The sequence below is a fragment of the Alligator sinensis genome, unplaced genomic scaffold (assembly GCF_000455745.1).
Source record: "Alligator sinensis unplaced genomic scaffold, ASM45574v1 scaffold583_1, whole genome shotgun sequence".
In the NCBI taxonomy this organism is placed as follows: domain Eukaryota; kingdom Metazoa; phylum Chordata; order Crocodylia; family Alligatoridae; genus Alligator; species Alligator sinensis.
The window spans coordinates 892,832-911,611 of record NW_005841983.1 but is presented as its reverse complement, the minus strand read 5'-3'; the positions used below and the strand labels follow the sequence as shown (position 1 = coordinate 911,611).

The following is an 18,780-nucleotide window of genomic DNA, read 5'->3' as shown; positions in this document are numbered from 1 at the left end:
TGCTGAACAGGGCTCATCCCAGTGTGGACTGGGACTTGCAATCAGCTGATTGGGTCTCAGACCCAGGACCCCACTAGAGTCTCAAAGCAGTTTAAGTACAGTCCTGGGGCTGTGACTGACCATGACCTAACTGTTGGTCCATGCCCCAGGACCACAACAATTCATGATGGGTTGTGGGCATCTGGATTTCAACTTGCTGATGCAGGGTGAGCCTGGATTCATAAACCAGGCAGGTAGTAATAGTATGATCAAGAATAATGGTATGATTGGGATTTGATCCTTAATCCCAAGACCACATGTCCATCAAAGAATGTGATAGGATTACAAGGATTAGATTCCATTGTACCATTAAATGAACATCTGTCAGGGGCCTTAAGAATATAAATGGAATTCAATCTGAGATTTGCATATGCTGCAAAAGAATTTATTTTACATGAAAATTAGATAGATTAGCATTCTGAAATGTAAATGTAAAGTAACCTCAACCTAAGTAACCTCAATTCATTGTTGGATTTGATATGTTCTTAAATAGTAAGTGTGAAAAATGCCTAGAAGGAAAATACCTTCAGAAAATGAAGCCCTCACTGTACATTTTATCTAGTTTCCCCAGAAACCATTTGCTAATTTTATCTGAATTTATGTCCTATTTATACATACAAGGATTTTCTTTAAAACAAACAAAAACCCAACAACGCTATGGCCACCACACATATACACACACAAAATATACTAAGCACTATATCCTGCTCACTTTATATATACAACCATACAGTAGTCTCATTTAACTTCAGTGGAGCCACTGATTAAAGTGAAATTTTAACAGGAATCACTTACTTCAAAGAGTATTTGCAACTAATCTGGCGCCAGGGAGAAAGTACAAATGAATTATTTTAAAGTTTAACACGGCACAAATTTAACTGGAAACTGGAGGGGTGAAAACTGCCTTAGATGTCCAATTTGTACAAGTCAACAATTAATAGGAAGATCTGCTATTTATTTACACTAAAAGATTAATCAACAATAATAGTTCAATGTGCAAAAACACAGATATTCATTCAAAATTGTGTAGATGGTAGGTCGAGTTAAAATACCGGCTCACATAAAAAAGTTCTAGAGTTGTTATACAGAAATGCCTGGGTTTTGATTTGTTTCATGTTGTTAATAGTGACTGCTTAGGCATTATGCCATCTATAAAACTCTTGATAAAACCACATTAGGTTTTATAGAGGTTTCTTCAGGTAAAACAGTATTAAGAAATATACAGAAATAACTTAGTGGAACAGGAATGGTGGGGTTCTTGCCAAGACTGCATACTGAACTGTATAAATTCATGTACAGTAGATTGAACAGGTGGAACAAGAATTATTGGAGCCAATCCAGCATGAAGTTAAGTGGGGTGGAAGTGAATGTGAAAGAGAATTATGCTCCAGTGCATGTGCAAGATGGGTTATCTAATACAGGAAGTGGATTCCACCTTCTGCACAGGTTTGCTCAGCACAGGCCCTCACATATTAAATGCTGAGCACCCCTTGCAGAGATCCTTAATTTCTACTAATGGGCATTGGAGTACTTAAGTTTCTTAAAGTATCCCACACCTTGATGTGCTTGACATCTTGCAGGAACATGCCCCATGAACTTCACTCCTCTTTTTGTTCCCTACAAGAGTTTTGCTACCATGAAAACAAGTAGGCAAAAAAGAGTATGTAGGATATGCAGGCAAATGTCTTTTTTATTTAGAAACAAAACTCACACATGCTACTTCATCATATTTTCTAGGTATGAGCACAAAACCAGGTTGTACTACACAGGGAAATAGGTGATCATGTCTGAGCATCCCAGTATGACTTGGGCATGAAATAGGCACTGGGCTCTGAGAAGATAGAGATATTTACAAAAGCAAAACTTTAGTCTCAGAGACAAACTTTCAGATAATCATTTAGGTGCTTATGGACTTTGGCTGACAATGGGCCTAGGCCAGGGGTCTCAAACTCATCCAGCCCCATGGACCAGATGGGTGATGTGGTGCCGGTCCACAGAGTGGATTGGGCACATGGACCCCCTCTCCTCCCCTCTCCTCCATCATACTGGATCTGGCATCTGTTCCTGGTCAGACTGTACCACACACGGCACCTACTCTGAGAATGACACCACACATGGTATGCCTGTTCCAGCTGGTCTAGGACCCATACTGCACTGCGGCACTTCAACTGGGTGAAGTAGATGCTACAGGCCTCTGGCCAGCCTGGGATTGATGCTACACGTCTCCAACCAGACTGCACTATACATAGCACCTATTCCAGTCAATCCCAGATCTGTGTCACATGCATCAGCCTGTGCAGCACAGTCCGGAAGTGGCTGGAGTGGGCACTACAGACAATGCGCATCCTGGGCTGTTGCCACAGAGCTGGTCTGGTATGCACTGCGCTCCATGTGAGCCTGCTTAAACCTAGAGGCAGCATCAGGGGCTGGATAACAGGTCTCTGCAGACCAGATCTGGTCTTTGGGACATATGTTTCACGCCCCTAAGCTAAGCCTCTAAGTTCAACCTAAGGCTCACTTCATTTGGTAAGTATTTTTTGGATCTGCCCCTTGGTACCTAGAAAGATTAAGAATATTGGCATCTCATTGTACTTCCTATTCATTACAACTGGAGAAACTGAAACCATTTTCAGAACTCCAGAAGTCAACATTTTTCATAACTCCACAACAAAGAGAAACCATATAAACCTCTATTGAATGAAACAGTTCACAATAGCGTGCACAACCACAGCACCATGTCCCCTGTTTATGTGAGGGCAGCATTTAGACAGGAGTCTTCCAAGAGACACCTTAAGAACTAAGTGGGGCAGGGGTCAGCAACCTATGACCCAAGGGGCAGATCCAACCAATTAAGCAATTGCATCTGGCCCATGGCACAGTAGCATAAGACAGGTGGGCAATGGGGGTACCAGTGCCATCCCTAGAGGGGATGTCCCAGGGCCCCTCTGCTTATGCACCTTCCTTCACTGCTCTGCTCCACTTTTTATATACTGTCACCTACTGCCACCTTGCTCTACCTCTCTCTCCTGCACACCCCTTTACTGCAGCTGCCACATCTCTTGCTGCTGAATTCATCATTTGCAGCAGTTGTTGGAAATGGGAATCCATAATTAGGGGCAGCAGCAGGGGCAGCTATAGTAAGGAGAGCACAAAAGTGAGAGAACATCTCTTGACACAGAGCAGAGAGGGTTGGGACAGCAAAAGGCAACTTGCATTGGCAGCTGAGGCAGTGGGTTGGAAGTGCCATCCCGCCTTCCAACCCAGCTTATTTCAGCAGTAAGGGTTGCTGGCTGCTGAAACAGGGAACACATTCTTCTTTGACTCAGAATTTGGCTAAAGTCACAGAGTGACACCAGTGGTGCTTGAGACCCTACATTTTTGAGGAGGATAAAAAGTGACAGAAAGCTGTTCTGATTCACTAATATATTTGAGGAAAACAAATCTAGATGAGATTCGCAGAGTGTGATCAAAACTTTTTGTGCTGAAATTTTCCTACTGAAAATACTATTTAATCAAAAGTGATTTTTCAGGGGCAGGGGAATATTAATTTTGACCAAAAAACTTTGCTTTTCCATTAATAAATGTAAAAATGAAAGTTTTCATTTCAAATAGACATAAAATAGTTTTGGCTTTAAGTGATATAAATGAAATGCCATTTCATTTTGAAATGTCCATTCCAGATGGCATTTTTTATTTTAGTCCAAATCGTCTCCTAAAATTATTGCAAGGAAATAGTTATCAGTACATATTGCATTAGTCACCACCCAACACACTGCAGCAGTCATGTTCCATTTCTGTATAGTGTTATGGCACTGACATGGTAGTGGATACCCCTATCATGATTGAACTGCAAAGCCCTATTCATGAACATTTTTTATAAGCTCTAACAGAGAAAGGCTGTATATCCAGTCATAGACCAGTATAAAAAATAAAAATGGATTAAGAGTTATTAAATGCCTAGATTCCAGTTTCATCTATTTTTTTTACAGCAAAAGACAAGGTACTATAACAATGAACCAACTCCCCCATTTTAAAAAAAAAGAAAGAAGAATCCTATCATGCAAGGCTATTGATATGGTAAAATGTAAAAGCACAACACTTAAATTCTTATGCAAACATCAATTTCTATGCACTTTTCATACAAGTTATATGTCTCAAGCACATATACCAGGTTTACAGCAATTTCAGTTTTACATCTTAGTGCTTTCAGAAAGTTCCAAGGTCCATGCTGACTCATGCTAGAAACAGATGTTGCCAAGCAAAACAGATCAACTGCTGTGTTCTCCCAGGGTTTGAGGAGCCTGGTCCTGCGTGCCCCAAGGATTCCCCCACAGGATTGGGCCCTTCAAGCCCTGAAAGTGCCTGCCTGTCTTCCCCTGCTTATTAGAGATGTGCCCCTGGGATCTCTGCAGTACATCTCCGTAAGCAGGAAACAATAGTTTCCCCCTTAGAGAGATGTGCCTCTGGGATATCTTCTAAGCAAGGAAATCTGAGCTGACCTCCCAAGGCTGGAGGAACCCAATCCTGTGCAGGAATTCCCAGGGTGCACAGGATTCAGCCCCTCAAACACCTGCCCGGGTGGCTGGAGAGTGTGGGCAGTTCGAGGCTGACCACGCTCTCCCATCACAAAGCAAATAGACATCTGCCTCAATAAAACAGAACAAATTAATATCATCTTCATCAAAATTTGTCTCTGCATGAATTTGTGGCATGAGAAGAGGCATGGACATCTGTTTGCTTGGCCTTTGTGCTGCTGTCAAATATCATGGAGGTATAAATGCAACAAAAAGTGACATCTGTTTCTACCCATAGAGGTGGCATTACAGTTAAATGGTGGGTTGTCTCTGTTTGGCTCAATATATCACAGAAAAGACAGAGGGGTAACAGGGCAGCTCCATGCCCTGGGAAGCAACGACACACAGGGCGTCACTGGTGGTGTTGCCAGGTGCAGCAGTAGCTATTTTTGTATTCCTTCCTCCCCAGTGACACCTAGCTGTCCTGGGGCTGCTGTCCTGGTTTGCTCCACCCAATTCTGCAACTGAGAAAAACAGGTTCTTCTAGCACATACTTCTCTTAATTTGTGATCTGTTAGCTGCATAAACTGGCTAAACAATTCCAACAACTTTCATAGAAAAATTCTTTTTCTCTCCAACTTGATACTACATGAGAGGCAAAAGTTTCTTAGGGTGATCTCTTTTATTGGACTAATTTTGTCATTGAAATAAAATTAGACATGCTTTTGACTGCATGACATTATTCATCAGGTCGCATAGCCTTTTCAGATTTGGCTGCGAGTTCAAGGAATTATTTAAACAAGCCTTATGTGAATTTTCCTCTGATATAGGTTAGGGGATGAAGTGAATTAGATAAATTCATCTTTTCTGGCAGACTGATTTTAACAAAGCAACTCTGATGTCACAAAAGAGGGAGGCAAAGAGCAAGATGAAATTTAAGCCTGCCTACTGGATAAGCGGGTAAAAGTTATGTGAATCAGCAAACAGGAATGATGTGTTTCCTCATGTTTAGTTATTCTGTCAAAATAATGAACAACAAAACTAAGCTCTGCTAAACTAAGAACAGAGGCTTTTTATACGATTTTGAATTTCTAAATTCTAGGACAAACAGTGTTCAGAATGACTTTTCTTATCTCCAAGCTGAAAAGGGTGGGTTTGTCAATGTAATGAACCTCAAAGCACCTCTTTTCACCCCGTTTTGAAATACATTTGGAAAACACAGGACTTGCAATGAACTCATAATATAGCTGCTAAATTTCTATCCCCTGCTCCCAGAGTTAAGTCTCAGACTCTTACCCACAACCCTCAAGGTTTTGATAATGTTTCTAAGGATAAGCAGGCAGGGAGATATTCAAAGAGGACACAGAGGCTCAAACAACAGTTCTGATTAGGAGCAGTCAGTCAGAACTGAAGTGTTATTTCCCTGACCGATCAAGGGCAGAAGAGATAGTCACATGCCTTTGACCCACTCCGAGTTCTCCCATCAGCCCAATCAGCTGGAAGTTGCTTTGATTTCACTAGCCGAGAGACCTCCTCCCACCATAGCTCTAGTTCAGGGGTAGGTAACGTTTTTTGGCCGGCATGCCAAAAAAACCCACTATGACTACCTTGGAAGGTGCCAGAATGCCAGAAAAATAAATAAAACTTCTGATACTACCTTTGATCTTGTGTATTTGTTTTGTGTGGGTCCTCCCACAGCAGCCCCCTAGCCCTGCTTGTGCCCCTTGCCCCCTCACCCAAAGCCCCTGCCCCCCAGCCCTGCTCATGCCCTTTGCCGCCCACCCAAAGTCCCTGCCCCCCAGCCCAGCTGGAGGGGGCCCCCAGCTGCCAGGGCCATGGGGCCAGGGACCCAGGTCCACAGCTCCCTACCCCCAACAGAAGGCAGTGGCTGCTGCAGCAGGGGCAGGAGCCGGCTCCCCACCTGCTGCTGCCTGCTGTGGGCTTGGGCAGGAGGTGAGGCCAGCTCCTGGTGGCAGCATGAACTCCCGGGGGGCAGGGGGGAGACACCTTCCCCCCCGCGATGTGTGTGAGGGGCAGAGGCAGGGCAGGTGTACACTGCGGGCTCGTGCTCCCCACCATACTGCCCTCCCCCACCACCTTTGCAGAGCAGCGTCCGGAACCCGACGTGGCAGCACACAGTGGAGAGGTGCACGGAAGCTGCCCATCACTCCAAGCTCCCCACTGCTCTGGCCACACTTCTCCTGCAGGCAGGGGCAGCAGTGAGGGGCACAACCCTGCGCTGCTGCCTGGGCTGCCCCCGTGCACACAGGGGAAGTATGACCAGGACAGTGCAGTGCAGGGCTTGCAGCGGCAGGCAGCTTTCCTGTGCGGTCCCTCTTTGCGCTGCCACTCCGGGTCGTACATACTGCACTCCCAGGCCTGCTGCCCTCCCCCAGGCCCTCTTGGGCACAGCATGTGCAACCCAGAGTGGCAATGTACAGAGGGGATACACAGGGAAGCTGCCTGCCTACCTGGGCAGGTTGCAGCCGGAAGACTTCAAACAGCTGCTGCCTCCCCACCCCAGCCCTGGGCTCTGGGAAGGCAGCAGGTGCAGGGCCTGCATCTGTCAGGCCCAGGGCCAGGGCAGGAAGGCTGGCAGTGGCATGCTGAGAAAAATGGCCTCACGTGACATGCTCAGCAAGAGTGCTGGGGTTTGCTGACCCCTGCTCTAGTTTATATTGTGAATTTGGCTGCAGTAATCCTTGGGGGGAGCGGAGGAGGGGAAGAGGTGTTGAAAAGGATGAGCAAAACAATGAGGAAACTAGGGTATAGTCTGTAGGAAGTGACATGAATTATGTTTGTGTAAAAGAAAACAAATTTTAAACTCTTGCCAGCAACTTTCATATCACTGTAAAGTAACCTAGTAGCATCTTAAAATGACACTGGTTCGGTGAGGGAGGTAGTTTGAGCGACTGTAAAACCAGGCTTAACTTTTTCTGCCCAGTTTGACTGTGGATTATCTTATTTAATGTAGTCATTTCAATTTGTAAAACATCCTATGGTCTTTGTGCCCTTGCATAACTTTAATGCACCATATAAATTATAATTCCAATATTTACAACTACAGAAATGATATCACTATGACTGTAACCTAAATGTGTAAACAGAAAATTTATTCTAATTGTTAAACCATTACAAATGACTTGCAAATATCCATTTAACAAGAAACAGAATTATTTTGGTATGCGGTTAATGTTCCACACAGGAAAATTAAAATGGGCTTTCAACATGTATCTATTTTTAAATGTGCATATTTTCTATCTGGTCTCTGTATTCATTGAAGCCACATGTGGTTTTATATTATCAACTGTTGCATTGCCCTGTGAGCACTTTAATAATTGTAGTATCACTCACATAGGCCCTGTTAGGGTTTATAACTATAGAGGAGCCTTGTCACCACACAGAAATAAATCTGAAGGTGTGTCTACAAGTTCATTAATGCGCCATAGCTACGGTACATTAAGTTTAGTACTTGGATAAGCAAGCACTAAATCGATGCACAGTAACTTGCACTACTGTGCAGTAGCACCAGCACATGGGGTTTTTTGGATGCTAATACAGTTTTGCCCAGCACGCTATTGCACAAGTGTTATTAGGCTACAGCGCAGTTAGTGTCTCACGTAGATGCACCGTAAAATAAATTATTTGTTGAATTCTTTTTTAAGCTTCACTATTTGGGACATTCAGGCTAGGTACAGACATTACACTTTTACTGGTATAAGTGATTGGAAACTGGTCTACACCCATAGCCAAAGATAATTTTGGCACACATAGACTGGTTTACAAATGGTGGAACCCAGTCTAAGATTTGCCCCTCCCCGCCAAATGGCGAATGTCTGTTCTTTTCATCACTAGATACCCCTTCAGCCCCATGTGTTTTTTTAAAGCTACCCAAAGGAAATCCATAAAGCAAGTTGTTATCAATTTGTGGTACTCTGTTTCCATATGGAAAATATCATGATAGTTTGAAATACAGCAGCTTAAGAAATGTAGGTTGAAGGCTACTCTCCTGGAATTTGGTTTTTCCCTGCCTTGCTCCTTGTATGTTTATTTATACCAGTGAAAAATGCAAAAGCTACTATTTTGATTGTCTGCACCAAACTGGGAAGGGATCCAGTAATCAATTTGATTAGAGGCAAGAGTCACAGCTCTAATTCAGACAGAAGTTTCCTGTTTCTGAGCAATACTAAGCCAAATGGTGTGATTAGCCCCAGTGTCCTGGTTACAATCCAAGAGATGGTCAGAAATTCCTTGAGACTCCAATCCTATTTACAGGCATGTAAAACACATGCTTTACTCAAAACAAGTGATTGGTCCTATCAATATCTCTGAAAAACTTGCCTGCTTTAAGCTAAGTAGATGTGTAAATATAAGTGTTTGTGGCTACTAAAATACCTGGTAGGTGCCTGAAAGGAAAACTAAACAAAATTCTTGTGAAATCCAGGAATTCTAGCAACTACAAAGATAATAAATAAAGAGCATTAAAACCAGAAGAAAGCTAAACAGCAGAAAGAAAGGTGTGAGTTAACTAATAATATATTATTGCTAAACATGAACTTATTAAAGGAATGAGTTACTGTCCACTACATTGCAATTATATGATCATAGAATCATAGAAAATTAGGGTTGGAAGGGACCTCAGGAGGTCATCTAGTCAAACCCCTGCTCAAAGCAGGACCACCCTCAACTAGATCAAACCCAACCAAGGCTTTGTCCTAGTCGGATATTAAAAACCTCCAAGGATGGCCGCTCGCTACTCCCACCCCTTGCCACCAACACCACCGGCTGCACCTGTGAGCGGTTGCCTATTGCTGCTGCTGCTGCCAGTGGCATCTGTGGGTGGTCACTGATCGCTGGTCGGTGCTCGCCATCCCCCACCGACACCAGTGCGGCCACCTACAGGAGATCCCCACTTGCTGCCGCCACACCCCCACTGCCAACACCACCGCCGCTGCCTGCAGGCAGTTGCCATGCCCTCCCCGCCTCAGGGGGCATGCATCGTTCATGCACTCTGCATTTCTGTGAGAGGCATGGCTCTTTCCCAAGTTCTATAAAGTATCTTTATACTTGCTTTCAGATGCAAAAAGAGGTCCTTGTGGTGACTCATTGCCAAAGATATTTCAGTCTTAACAAAATGTATTATTGCACTAGGATGCTTACTAGTCAGTTAGGCTAAGTACAGACATTCAAAAAGCCTGAATCTGAATTGATTCAAGATTTGCAGGTTCATCTAACCTGCATATATTGAACCAATTTGCAAGTGAATAAACATTCACTTTTGACTCAGGAAATGCAGGCACATGCCTGCAGTGGCTCAGGCTAGAAGCCAGGGGGCACTAAAGTCAGCCCTCAGCTGCAGGGAAGCTGTGCGGGGGGGGGGGAGCATGGTCAGGCTCTGGCAGGCATGAGTATGACTGGGGAGGGTTTTAAATCCCCAGCCTGGCCTGCAGGGACCCAAGCCAGGGTGTGCCTGGATGGGGAAGGGGGAAAGCAGCCTCTGCCAGGCATTTCCACTACCCGCCCCACCGCTCAAGCAGCAGGGGGTGTGGCTAGCCCCAGCGGCAGTATGAAGCTAACGGAGATGGAAGGGGGTTTAATTCCCTCCTCCACCCTCTGTCCCAGTGGCATGGACCCAAGTGTGTGTCTGCATGGCTAGGGTAGAGCAACCCCCGGCAGGCATTTACCGCCCCCCAACCTCCACTCTCCCCTGGAGCAACGGAGGATGTGGCCAGCCCCAGCAGTAGCCTCAAGGGAACAGGGGACAGACAGGGTTTAATTCCCCCCCTCCCTGCCCTGTCCCACTGGCATAGACCCAAGCCAGGGTCTGCCTGGCTCAGGCAGAGTAGCCCGTGTCAGGGTACTCCTCCTCCTCATGGCTGCAGTGGCAGGGGCAGGGGCATGGTCAGTCACCAGCCTAGCATGGCCCCCTGAGGTGAAGGGAGCAGGGAGAGGGGAATAAATCCCCTCCCTACCCCCTTCATCTCAGGGGGCCATGTATGCTGGTGTATGGCCATGGCCCCAACCCTGCTGCTGCAGCAGTGAAGGGGTGGGGGACCCTGACATGGTCTGCTCAGTCCTGGCCAGGAAGACCCCAGCTCAGGATTGTGCCAGTGGGACAGGGAATGAGACAGAGGAATTAAACCCCCTCTCCGTCTCTGTTCACTTCACGCTGCCGCCACACCCCTGCTGCTTGAGCGCCAAGCAGGGAGAAATGCCTGCCAGGGGCTGTTGTGCTTCTGCCTGGCAGACTCCAGCTAAGGTCCGTGCTGGTGGGACACGGGAAGGAGCGGGGAATAAACCTCTTCCCTGCCCCTTCACATTAGAGGGGGGCAGTGTCTGGCCATGCCCCTGCACCTGCTCTGGCTAGCAAGCAGAGGGACGGGGCAAGCCCTGCTCTACTGCAGTAGACAGCACAGCCTAGTCCAGGGCTGCAGAGCATGCTGGGAAGCTGGGGGACTCTGATTTACTTAAACCAGGAAGGGGTCTGGGACAGAAGATCCATAAACTGGTTTGACTTCAATCAGTTAAGTCTGATATTACATTCAACCTGTTTTATTTCAAACTGGTTTTGAGCACTTTGAAACTGGTTTAGGTGCACTGAACTTCTGTTACAGGTTTAAACCACTTAAACTGGTTTATGTGTAACTTCTGTCCCTAGCCTTACTGTTTTTGTGTTAGGAGGGTCTTTTGGAGAGAAGTTACTTTTGGCTGAGCTAGTAACATCTATTATTAAGGACGGCTGACACTTCCCATTATGAGTCCCACAACTCACTTGCTTACAACTCTACATATACCTGGTTGGACAGGCTTTTTCTATACCAGGTATCTGCATGAGGCTGAACAATTTGGAAAATTTCTGTCTGAATAGCACAACTGGTTCTGAGAATCAGGTTAGGGAAAAGTATACTGTTAAAAAATTCTGGTGAACTTGTCTTTTAAATGCTGTGGTATCTCTCCAAGCTTTGGAGCAGGGACTTGATGTCTGGATGGGATGGCTTGTGTATAAAGAAAGTGCTTCTGCCATCCCTATGAAAAAAACACTCAGATCTTGCCAAATATAAGCTTTTTAAACATCAGAGGTCATACATGCTCAGTAAAAGATTATTTGAGGTTAACAGCAAGGATTCTAAAGATTCTGTCTGCTATGAACACGTGCTCCAGTCTGGGACTGAGCATGAGTTTCCCTGAAATCACCATGGGCTGTATGGAGTAGAGGTGCAGGATCTAGTGCTGGAAATGAAAGCAAGGAGCCTGTTTCTCCAGTGCTCCTACTGCCCTCTAATACTTACTGTTGAGTCCAGGCCATGTGAAGGTGGAAGCTGCTTGAGTCAAATACACAGCAACAACAGAAAACTCAAGGAAAGGGGAGCAGATTGGGGTAAGAAGCACAGAGGCAGGGATGGCAGACTGGAGACTGAGAGAGGGGGCATCTGGGACTGAGAGCTGCGATCAGTTAATCAGGCACTTGAGCTGAGGGACCCTCTAATGTGCCAGTTGAGCTGTTTGCACAACCCTAATTCAGCCCACAGTCGGTCTGTTTGATGGCAGTCTTTCATTACATAATTATATGCTATTTTTTCAACAGAAACCAAGGCTCATTCAGTGCTCAGAATGGACAGAGCTCATTTAGTGCACAGCCATTCAATATTTTATTTTTTGCCATGCATATCTTCATTTACCATCTGTTCAGACCCTATTCTGAAGATAACGCCTGAGTTCCATGCACTCTTGATATCCATATTACTTGACTGTTTCAAACACTAGAGCAGGGGTATCAAATATACGGCCTATGGACCTCATCCAGCCCACAGAGCTGCTCCATCTGGTCCAACAAGTTACTGGAGCTTGGGGGCATGGCCAGCTGTGAGCATGGCCTGGTGCAGAATCTGAGGCCTTAAGGGTCCGATGAACATGGCCTCTGGCAGCAGGAGGGAGAGAGAAGGCTCATGACACAGCTCCCAGTTGCCCTGAGGACACTTGGCCCACTGTCACTTGCATGTCCCTGCCACAACAAGCGGCTGCTTGGCCCGTGGTCACTCACACTACTGCTGCCACCGTGGCCACTGCCAGTGCTGCCCTGGCCACTGCTGTACCACTGCGGTGGCCACTGCCACCACCCAGCCCAGGGCCCAAGGTGAATTTGACACCCCTGTAGTGAATTATATGTTTTCACAATACCCTTGCCAGACAAAGAAGCATTATCATCTATACTTTACAGAGGTTGAACCAGGCATGCAAAGATTAAGTTCAAACTTTTCCACTGTTTTCTCACAACTAGAGAAACCTAGGACCTATTTTTTACAATAAATAATATTTTTAAATATGGTTTAAAGGTGCCCAAGTACCCAGAACCACAGAAGAACCCTGTGGCAGAGGAAGAGAGTTCAAATGTTTTCAAAGGTTTTCCCTGGATTTTGTAAGCATCATACTACTATACTAGAGCGAACAATTTTAGATCTGGAGTGCTCCAGGAATAAAATGAGCCATATCAAATTATCTTCACACTTCTTCAAGAAGATTTACTGCCTCTAGTATTCTTACACCAGTGTAGAGAATATTATACCAGGTATAAAACTATTACAATTTAGGCATTGGTTTTAAATGTTATGGAAAGAGTACTAATCTCTAGTACATTCTTTTCCTGTGGGACTGGTATTTTAAAGAAGTTGGCAGTATGATTTTTCTCAGCCCTACAGGTTGTGCTGCATAATCTCATCCTGCTCCCCAGGGGTGGGAGCAAGAAAGGAGGCCAGAGAAGGGAGAGAGACCCCAGCTGCTGCTGCTGCAACTGGAGCAATAGGGGAAGCAGTGGCTAGGCAGGAGCCCATGGGACCATGAATTGACCCTTTGTGGGCCACAAGTTTGACAGCCCTGGCCTACATGACCTAGTCATGGTTTCTGATGTTCTTACCCATTTCCTCCAGTAAAAGAATGAAATATTTCCAGTATTCAAAAGATTATATTGAGGAGTGGGAAGAGATAAACATGGCCATTCTGCTAAAACAGGGTTAGGCAAAATATGGCCCATGGGCCAGAACTGGCCCATGGTGGGTCTTTGTTCTGCCCGCAGTGGGTACCTCCATTCCACCTGCCCTAGGCACAGTCCAGCCATGGCACGTCCTGCTGCACCTGGGCACACAGTGGGGCTGGGGTGGCTCCGCACCTGGACTGCCTTTCCAGGCAGCCCAGGTGGCAAATGGCTCCTTCCAGCTGCCGCTGCTGCTGGCCCCAACCCTTTAGTACTGGTGGGGACCTGCGTTGCACAGCCCTGACCCCGCAAGCCCTGCGCCTGCTCCAGGCTCACCCACCCAGGATCAGCAGTGGCAGCGCGAGACAGAAGCTGTTGCTCAGTGCGGGGGAAAGCAGCCCCTCCCACTAAGGCAGCCCAGGTGGCAAATGGCTCCTTCCAGCTGCCGCTGCTGCTGGCCCCAACCCTTTAGTACTGGTGGGGACCTGCGTTGCACAGCCCTGACCCCGCAAGCCCTGCGCCTGCTCCAGGCTCACCCACCCAGGATCAGCAGTGGCAGCGCGAGACAGAAGCTGTTGCTCAGTGCGGGGGAAAGCAGCCCCTCTCACTACTGGCAGGTCCCTGCTACAGCTGCCCAGAGCCCGCACCAGGGAAAAGAATTCAAGATATTAAAGAAAATACCAAAGACACAAAGGTTCTCTCTCTCTGGTAATATTACTATTAGGCAAAAATAGTTGATTGTGCAGTAATGGTAACTTACCACAAGGCAAAGCATTGCTCTCTTCTATTGTGTGATTATAGACCCAGTATTTCCTTCTCCAGCTTAGAACACTGCCATCTATGCAGTCATGCGAAAGTTTTATGTCAGCTTTATCCCACATTCTGAACATGTACAACTCGCCGACCATACCCACAGCAGAAGACGAGGCTGTCCGTGATGGCTGTGAACAGCCAAGCAGAAACTGGCCATTTCCATCAAGGGTTAGTTTATCAGGCAGTTGTTGGCTTCCTGTTTTATTTCCATTTATAAATAGCTTCATCTCATTGTCTGTATTCTTCCATTCTATGCATACTTGATGCAAATCGTCCGGATGAAAATTTTCTGTTAGGTCTATTTGATAGCCAAACAACCAAACTGTCAATTTGTTGCCATCTCCTGTAAGTCCCAGTTCATACTTCTTCACAGATTGAATGCTCTCAGGTGTTTCTTTAACATATACAAATGCTGTCCAAGGATCACCTGAAGTCAGTAGTTTAAGATACACGCAAATTGTGAATTCTTTCAGAGGCGGCACAGAAATCCCTGGTGATAGAGTCCAAGCTTCTTCACATGCAGTCTTAAAAACAGCTTTGTATTTTCCGAGGAATCCATTCTGGGCTAAATAAAGAAAAAATAATTTTGAATTCATTTTTTTCAAAAAGATGCTTTTAATATAGCACTTTTGTGACCAAGGAAATATACAGACATTGCCAGGACCTGATCCACAATCATGTGACACACTTTAAGCCATGTGCCCGTAGAATGGGTCCTGCTTGTGCAGATGTTCGCTGCTCCTGATGTGTGCTGGGAACATGATCTAATTAAATTGTGGAGTGGGGAGGGATGGCAAGGATCAGGGTGGGCTAGCGGGTCCACCAGGGTGTGAGGGGGGAGGGGAGATGTGAAGGTCAGGCAGCTAGAAATAGCTCAGTTAGGGTTGGGGTGTAGGAAAAGTGTAGCCCCAGGGGTGGAGAAAGCAGCTGGGCTGCGTGCCGAATATGTGCAGATGTTCAGTAGACTGGGCTAACTTGTGACCAGTCTAACTTAGTTCAGCTCCTCAGGCAGCAGGACTCACTCCCCAGGCTCCAGAGTTGATATATTCTATGTCTCCTAAAGGCTTTGAGGAGACATAGAATAACTAAGTTAGAACAACAGCTCCTGTGATATTATTTAAAGCCTAAAACTGCATGTTTTTCCAAAAGCAGCCCAGCAACAGGGTAGATTTAACTAGTTTTTATTTAAATCGCTAATATTAATCTTTGTCTAGCAATTGCACTTTTTAGTTGTTCTAACAAAAAAAGGTTTATTCTAATTGGTTGGTCATCTTAAACCCCTTTAATCATTAAACACCTTAGTCTGTACTTTAATATAGCCTTTGCACTGAATTGGGGGGGGAGGGGGGAGTTATTTGTTTGTTTGTTTTGCTAAATAGAAAGGTAAGCCATTTCTATATATACACATACACATCCAAACAATTATGCTATTAACATATATTTATTCCGATTCTTCACATTTATATTTTTATTACATTAAAAATAATGCATTTATTTTCTAGATTATTATTCTTACCCATGATTTGTGTGAAGTTAATTTGGCTTGAAACAGGAATTCAAAGCAGCAATTAGTTCATAAAATTACCTTAAATGTGCCAGGAACATAACAGGAAAAAAAGTAAATTATGAAAACATGTTTTGTGCTTTCTTTCAACTGACTGATTTACAAATGAAGTATTTTCTCTACAGTTAGAGATTTCAACTATGTGGTTTTGGTTACTATATTTCACAAGATTTTAGAATTGGTAAAGCTCATCTATTTGCATCTCATTTATTTGTGAATTGAAGGAACACAATTACGTTTCCTGCTTTTCCATTTCCCAGCAGGTTTTTCAACTTTCAGTGACTTTTTTATTCAAATGAACTAATTGAAAAAAAATTAGATAAAGAAATATTTTCTCTGTACCTGCAGAACTGACTACTGCTGTCACAAGCTGATCTAGCACTTCGTCATCCTTTGATTTTAGGCACTTAGCTAGAGACTTTCACCAGTTTAGATGGCTGGCTGTCTTTAAAACTTCAGAAGCAAACACAGGGCATGTACAAATATTCAGGGAGATTAGGGAGAGGTTAGATTGAGTTAAAAATGGCTACCCAATTTAAAGTAAGTTGGGATGAGACTAGTGGAGGAGAGACTTGGAAAGGTCTGAGGGACAAGCAGTTCCTGGGGGGGGAGGGAAATCAAGGGGGCTAGCAGGGTCTGTGGGGGGAATCAGGGGGGCAGCCAGAGTCCACAGGGGGAATTGGAGGAAACTGGGGATCAGGGAGGCAGCAGGAGAGATCAGAGGGGCTAGCAGGGTAGGTGGAGCTTTAGGGGATTGTCAGGGCCCATGTAGCAGTTAGGGGGCTAGTGGGACCCACGAAGGGTCATGGGAGGGATGAGAAAGGATGGGGAGCTCTCTCTCCCAACCCCACAGCACTAGGGGCTATTTCTAGCCCCTCTCCCCCATCCCCAGATGAACAACCCCCACCATCCCACCTGCCTCTCCCCCCCACCTCAACTTACTTCCTCAGCCCCCAGGAGCAGTGAATGCTGGTAAAACCAGCACTGGGAGCAACTAGCGGGATGGGGGGTTGGCAAGATTGGGAGGGTGCTAGCTGGTCCGCAGGGCAGTGTTGTCCATCGGGGGGGCGGCAGATCCACTGCCAGGTGCATGGGAGGTAGGAAAAGCTCAGCCCAAGGGCTGGGACCAGTGGCTGGGCTTCCCCAGCCCCAGGGCTGCACTGGGAACTGTACGGTAAGATCAGCCTTGCCTGAACCAATCTAAATTAGGCTACCTCAGAGGTTCACTTAACTTAGATTGGGTCGGCTATTTTTAAACCAATCTATCTGTCCTGAACTTCTGTACAGTTCTCACTTAGATCAAGCTAACTATGAATCTAAGTGTAAGGTCCTCACCTGAGCAAACTAAGTTAGGTTGGGTAGTGATTTTTAACATCAGCTAACCTCCCTGGACATCTGTATGTATCCATAGATTATTTTTACTTATTGAATACCATTTTACTAGACTATTGTAATCTTTGCCTTTGGTACAGGTTGTCTTAACTTTAAATTTAATTCTAAATTAATTCTAAAAAAAAAGGATTTAAATTTCAAAATCCATCTATCTATCTATCCATCTATCTATACACACACACACACACACACACACACACACACACAAAATGAAGTCTATGTCTGTATGTATTATGTATATATGTTCGCTTATAACTCGAGAATGGCTGGTCCTACCTTCCAAAATCACTGAATGCCACCCAAAGAAAATTATAGGTGGGTTATTTTTCACTTAACCATTTTGGGGTCTTCCAGTGACTGGGATTACTTCAGTTCTCAGATAACAAACTGGTACCGCTTCATTTTGGATGCGGTGAATTCAGTTCAATTGTCATTATATTGACGCATGCCTTTTTTCCAACTCAATTGTCATTATGATATTGACGCGTGCCTTTTTTCGCTCCATGTTAAATATTAAATGTTAAATATGCTGTACTATGTTTTTTAAAAATAAACAATATTTTTTACCTAAATATGTTTTACTAAGTTTCTGAAAATAAACAAACACTGCAGTTACAAAAATAACAACCAGGGCAAGGAATGGGTTCTTTCGCTATAAGCAGGTTATTTTTCACTAGACCCCTTTTGAGGCTTCCAGCAACTAGGATTACTTTACTTCTCAGATAAGAAACTGGCACGTCTCCATTTTGGACGCACTGAATTCAGTTCAATTGTCATTATTATATTGATGCGTGCCTTTTTTTCCCTCCATGTTAAATATTAAATATGTTGTACTATGTTCTTTAAAAATAAACAATATTTTTACCTATAGGTGTTGTACTAAGTTCTCTAAAATAAACAAACACTGTAATTACAAAAACAACAACTTGGCAGAAGAATGGGCACTTCAGCTAGTTTCTAATAAAAAATCTGCTTTAAATATGACTTTTTTTTTTAAAGGAAGGATATTGATTTTCATCTACCCTGGAGAAGTGGCCTTCAAATCTCTCTTTAAGATGCACGTCTCCTAGAATTTTTAGGATTTATAAAGATTTTTTTTATACCTACAAAATCTTGCCAGATGATCACTAGGGGGCAAGATGTGATTAATGCTTAGACTGGAGAACAAGATCATGATACAGTTAGGTCATCCTTCCCACTCACTCTCCAATCTGTTTGTTGGCAACTGAGTCATCCACCATGCTTTGTGCTATTCATCATGCTCTGTGTTGCATCCTACCAGCATGCAGCAGGCATGCTTTTAGCATACCTCCCAGATAAATCACTTGAAAAGCCAAGGTGTGCAGCACCGCCCCCCCCAGCACATGGAATGCCCCCCCACCCCAGGGCCCCAACTCCCCCCTGGAGGGCCACAGCCCCTATCCCCCACAGGGCCCCAGGGCCCACCCCTCCCCGGGTCCCAGGCACCCTGGAGGGCCACAGCCCCCCCC

The 18,780-nt window shown here is 45.0% G+C and overlaps 1 protein-coding gene across 1 annotated transcript in view; it reads right to left on the bottom strand.

Moving 5' to 3' along the window:
• Positions 1 to 18,780, bottom strand: part of ADGRG2 (adhesion G protein-coupled receptor G2) — a 106,247-nt gene that overhangs the window by 66,503 nt on the left and 20,964 nt on the right. Inside the window, exon 3 of the mRNA XM_025201119.1 lies at positions 14,282 to 14,899. Within this exon, the coding sequence (XP_025056904.1) occupies positions 14,282 to 14,899 (618 nt within the window). The remainder of the gene's footprint in view (positions 1 to 14,281; positions 14,900 to 18,780) is intronic.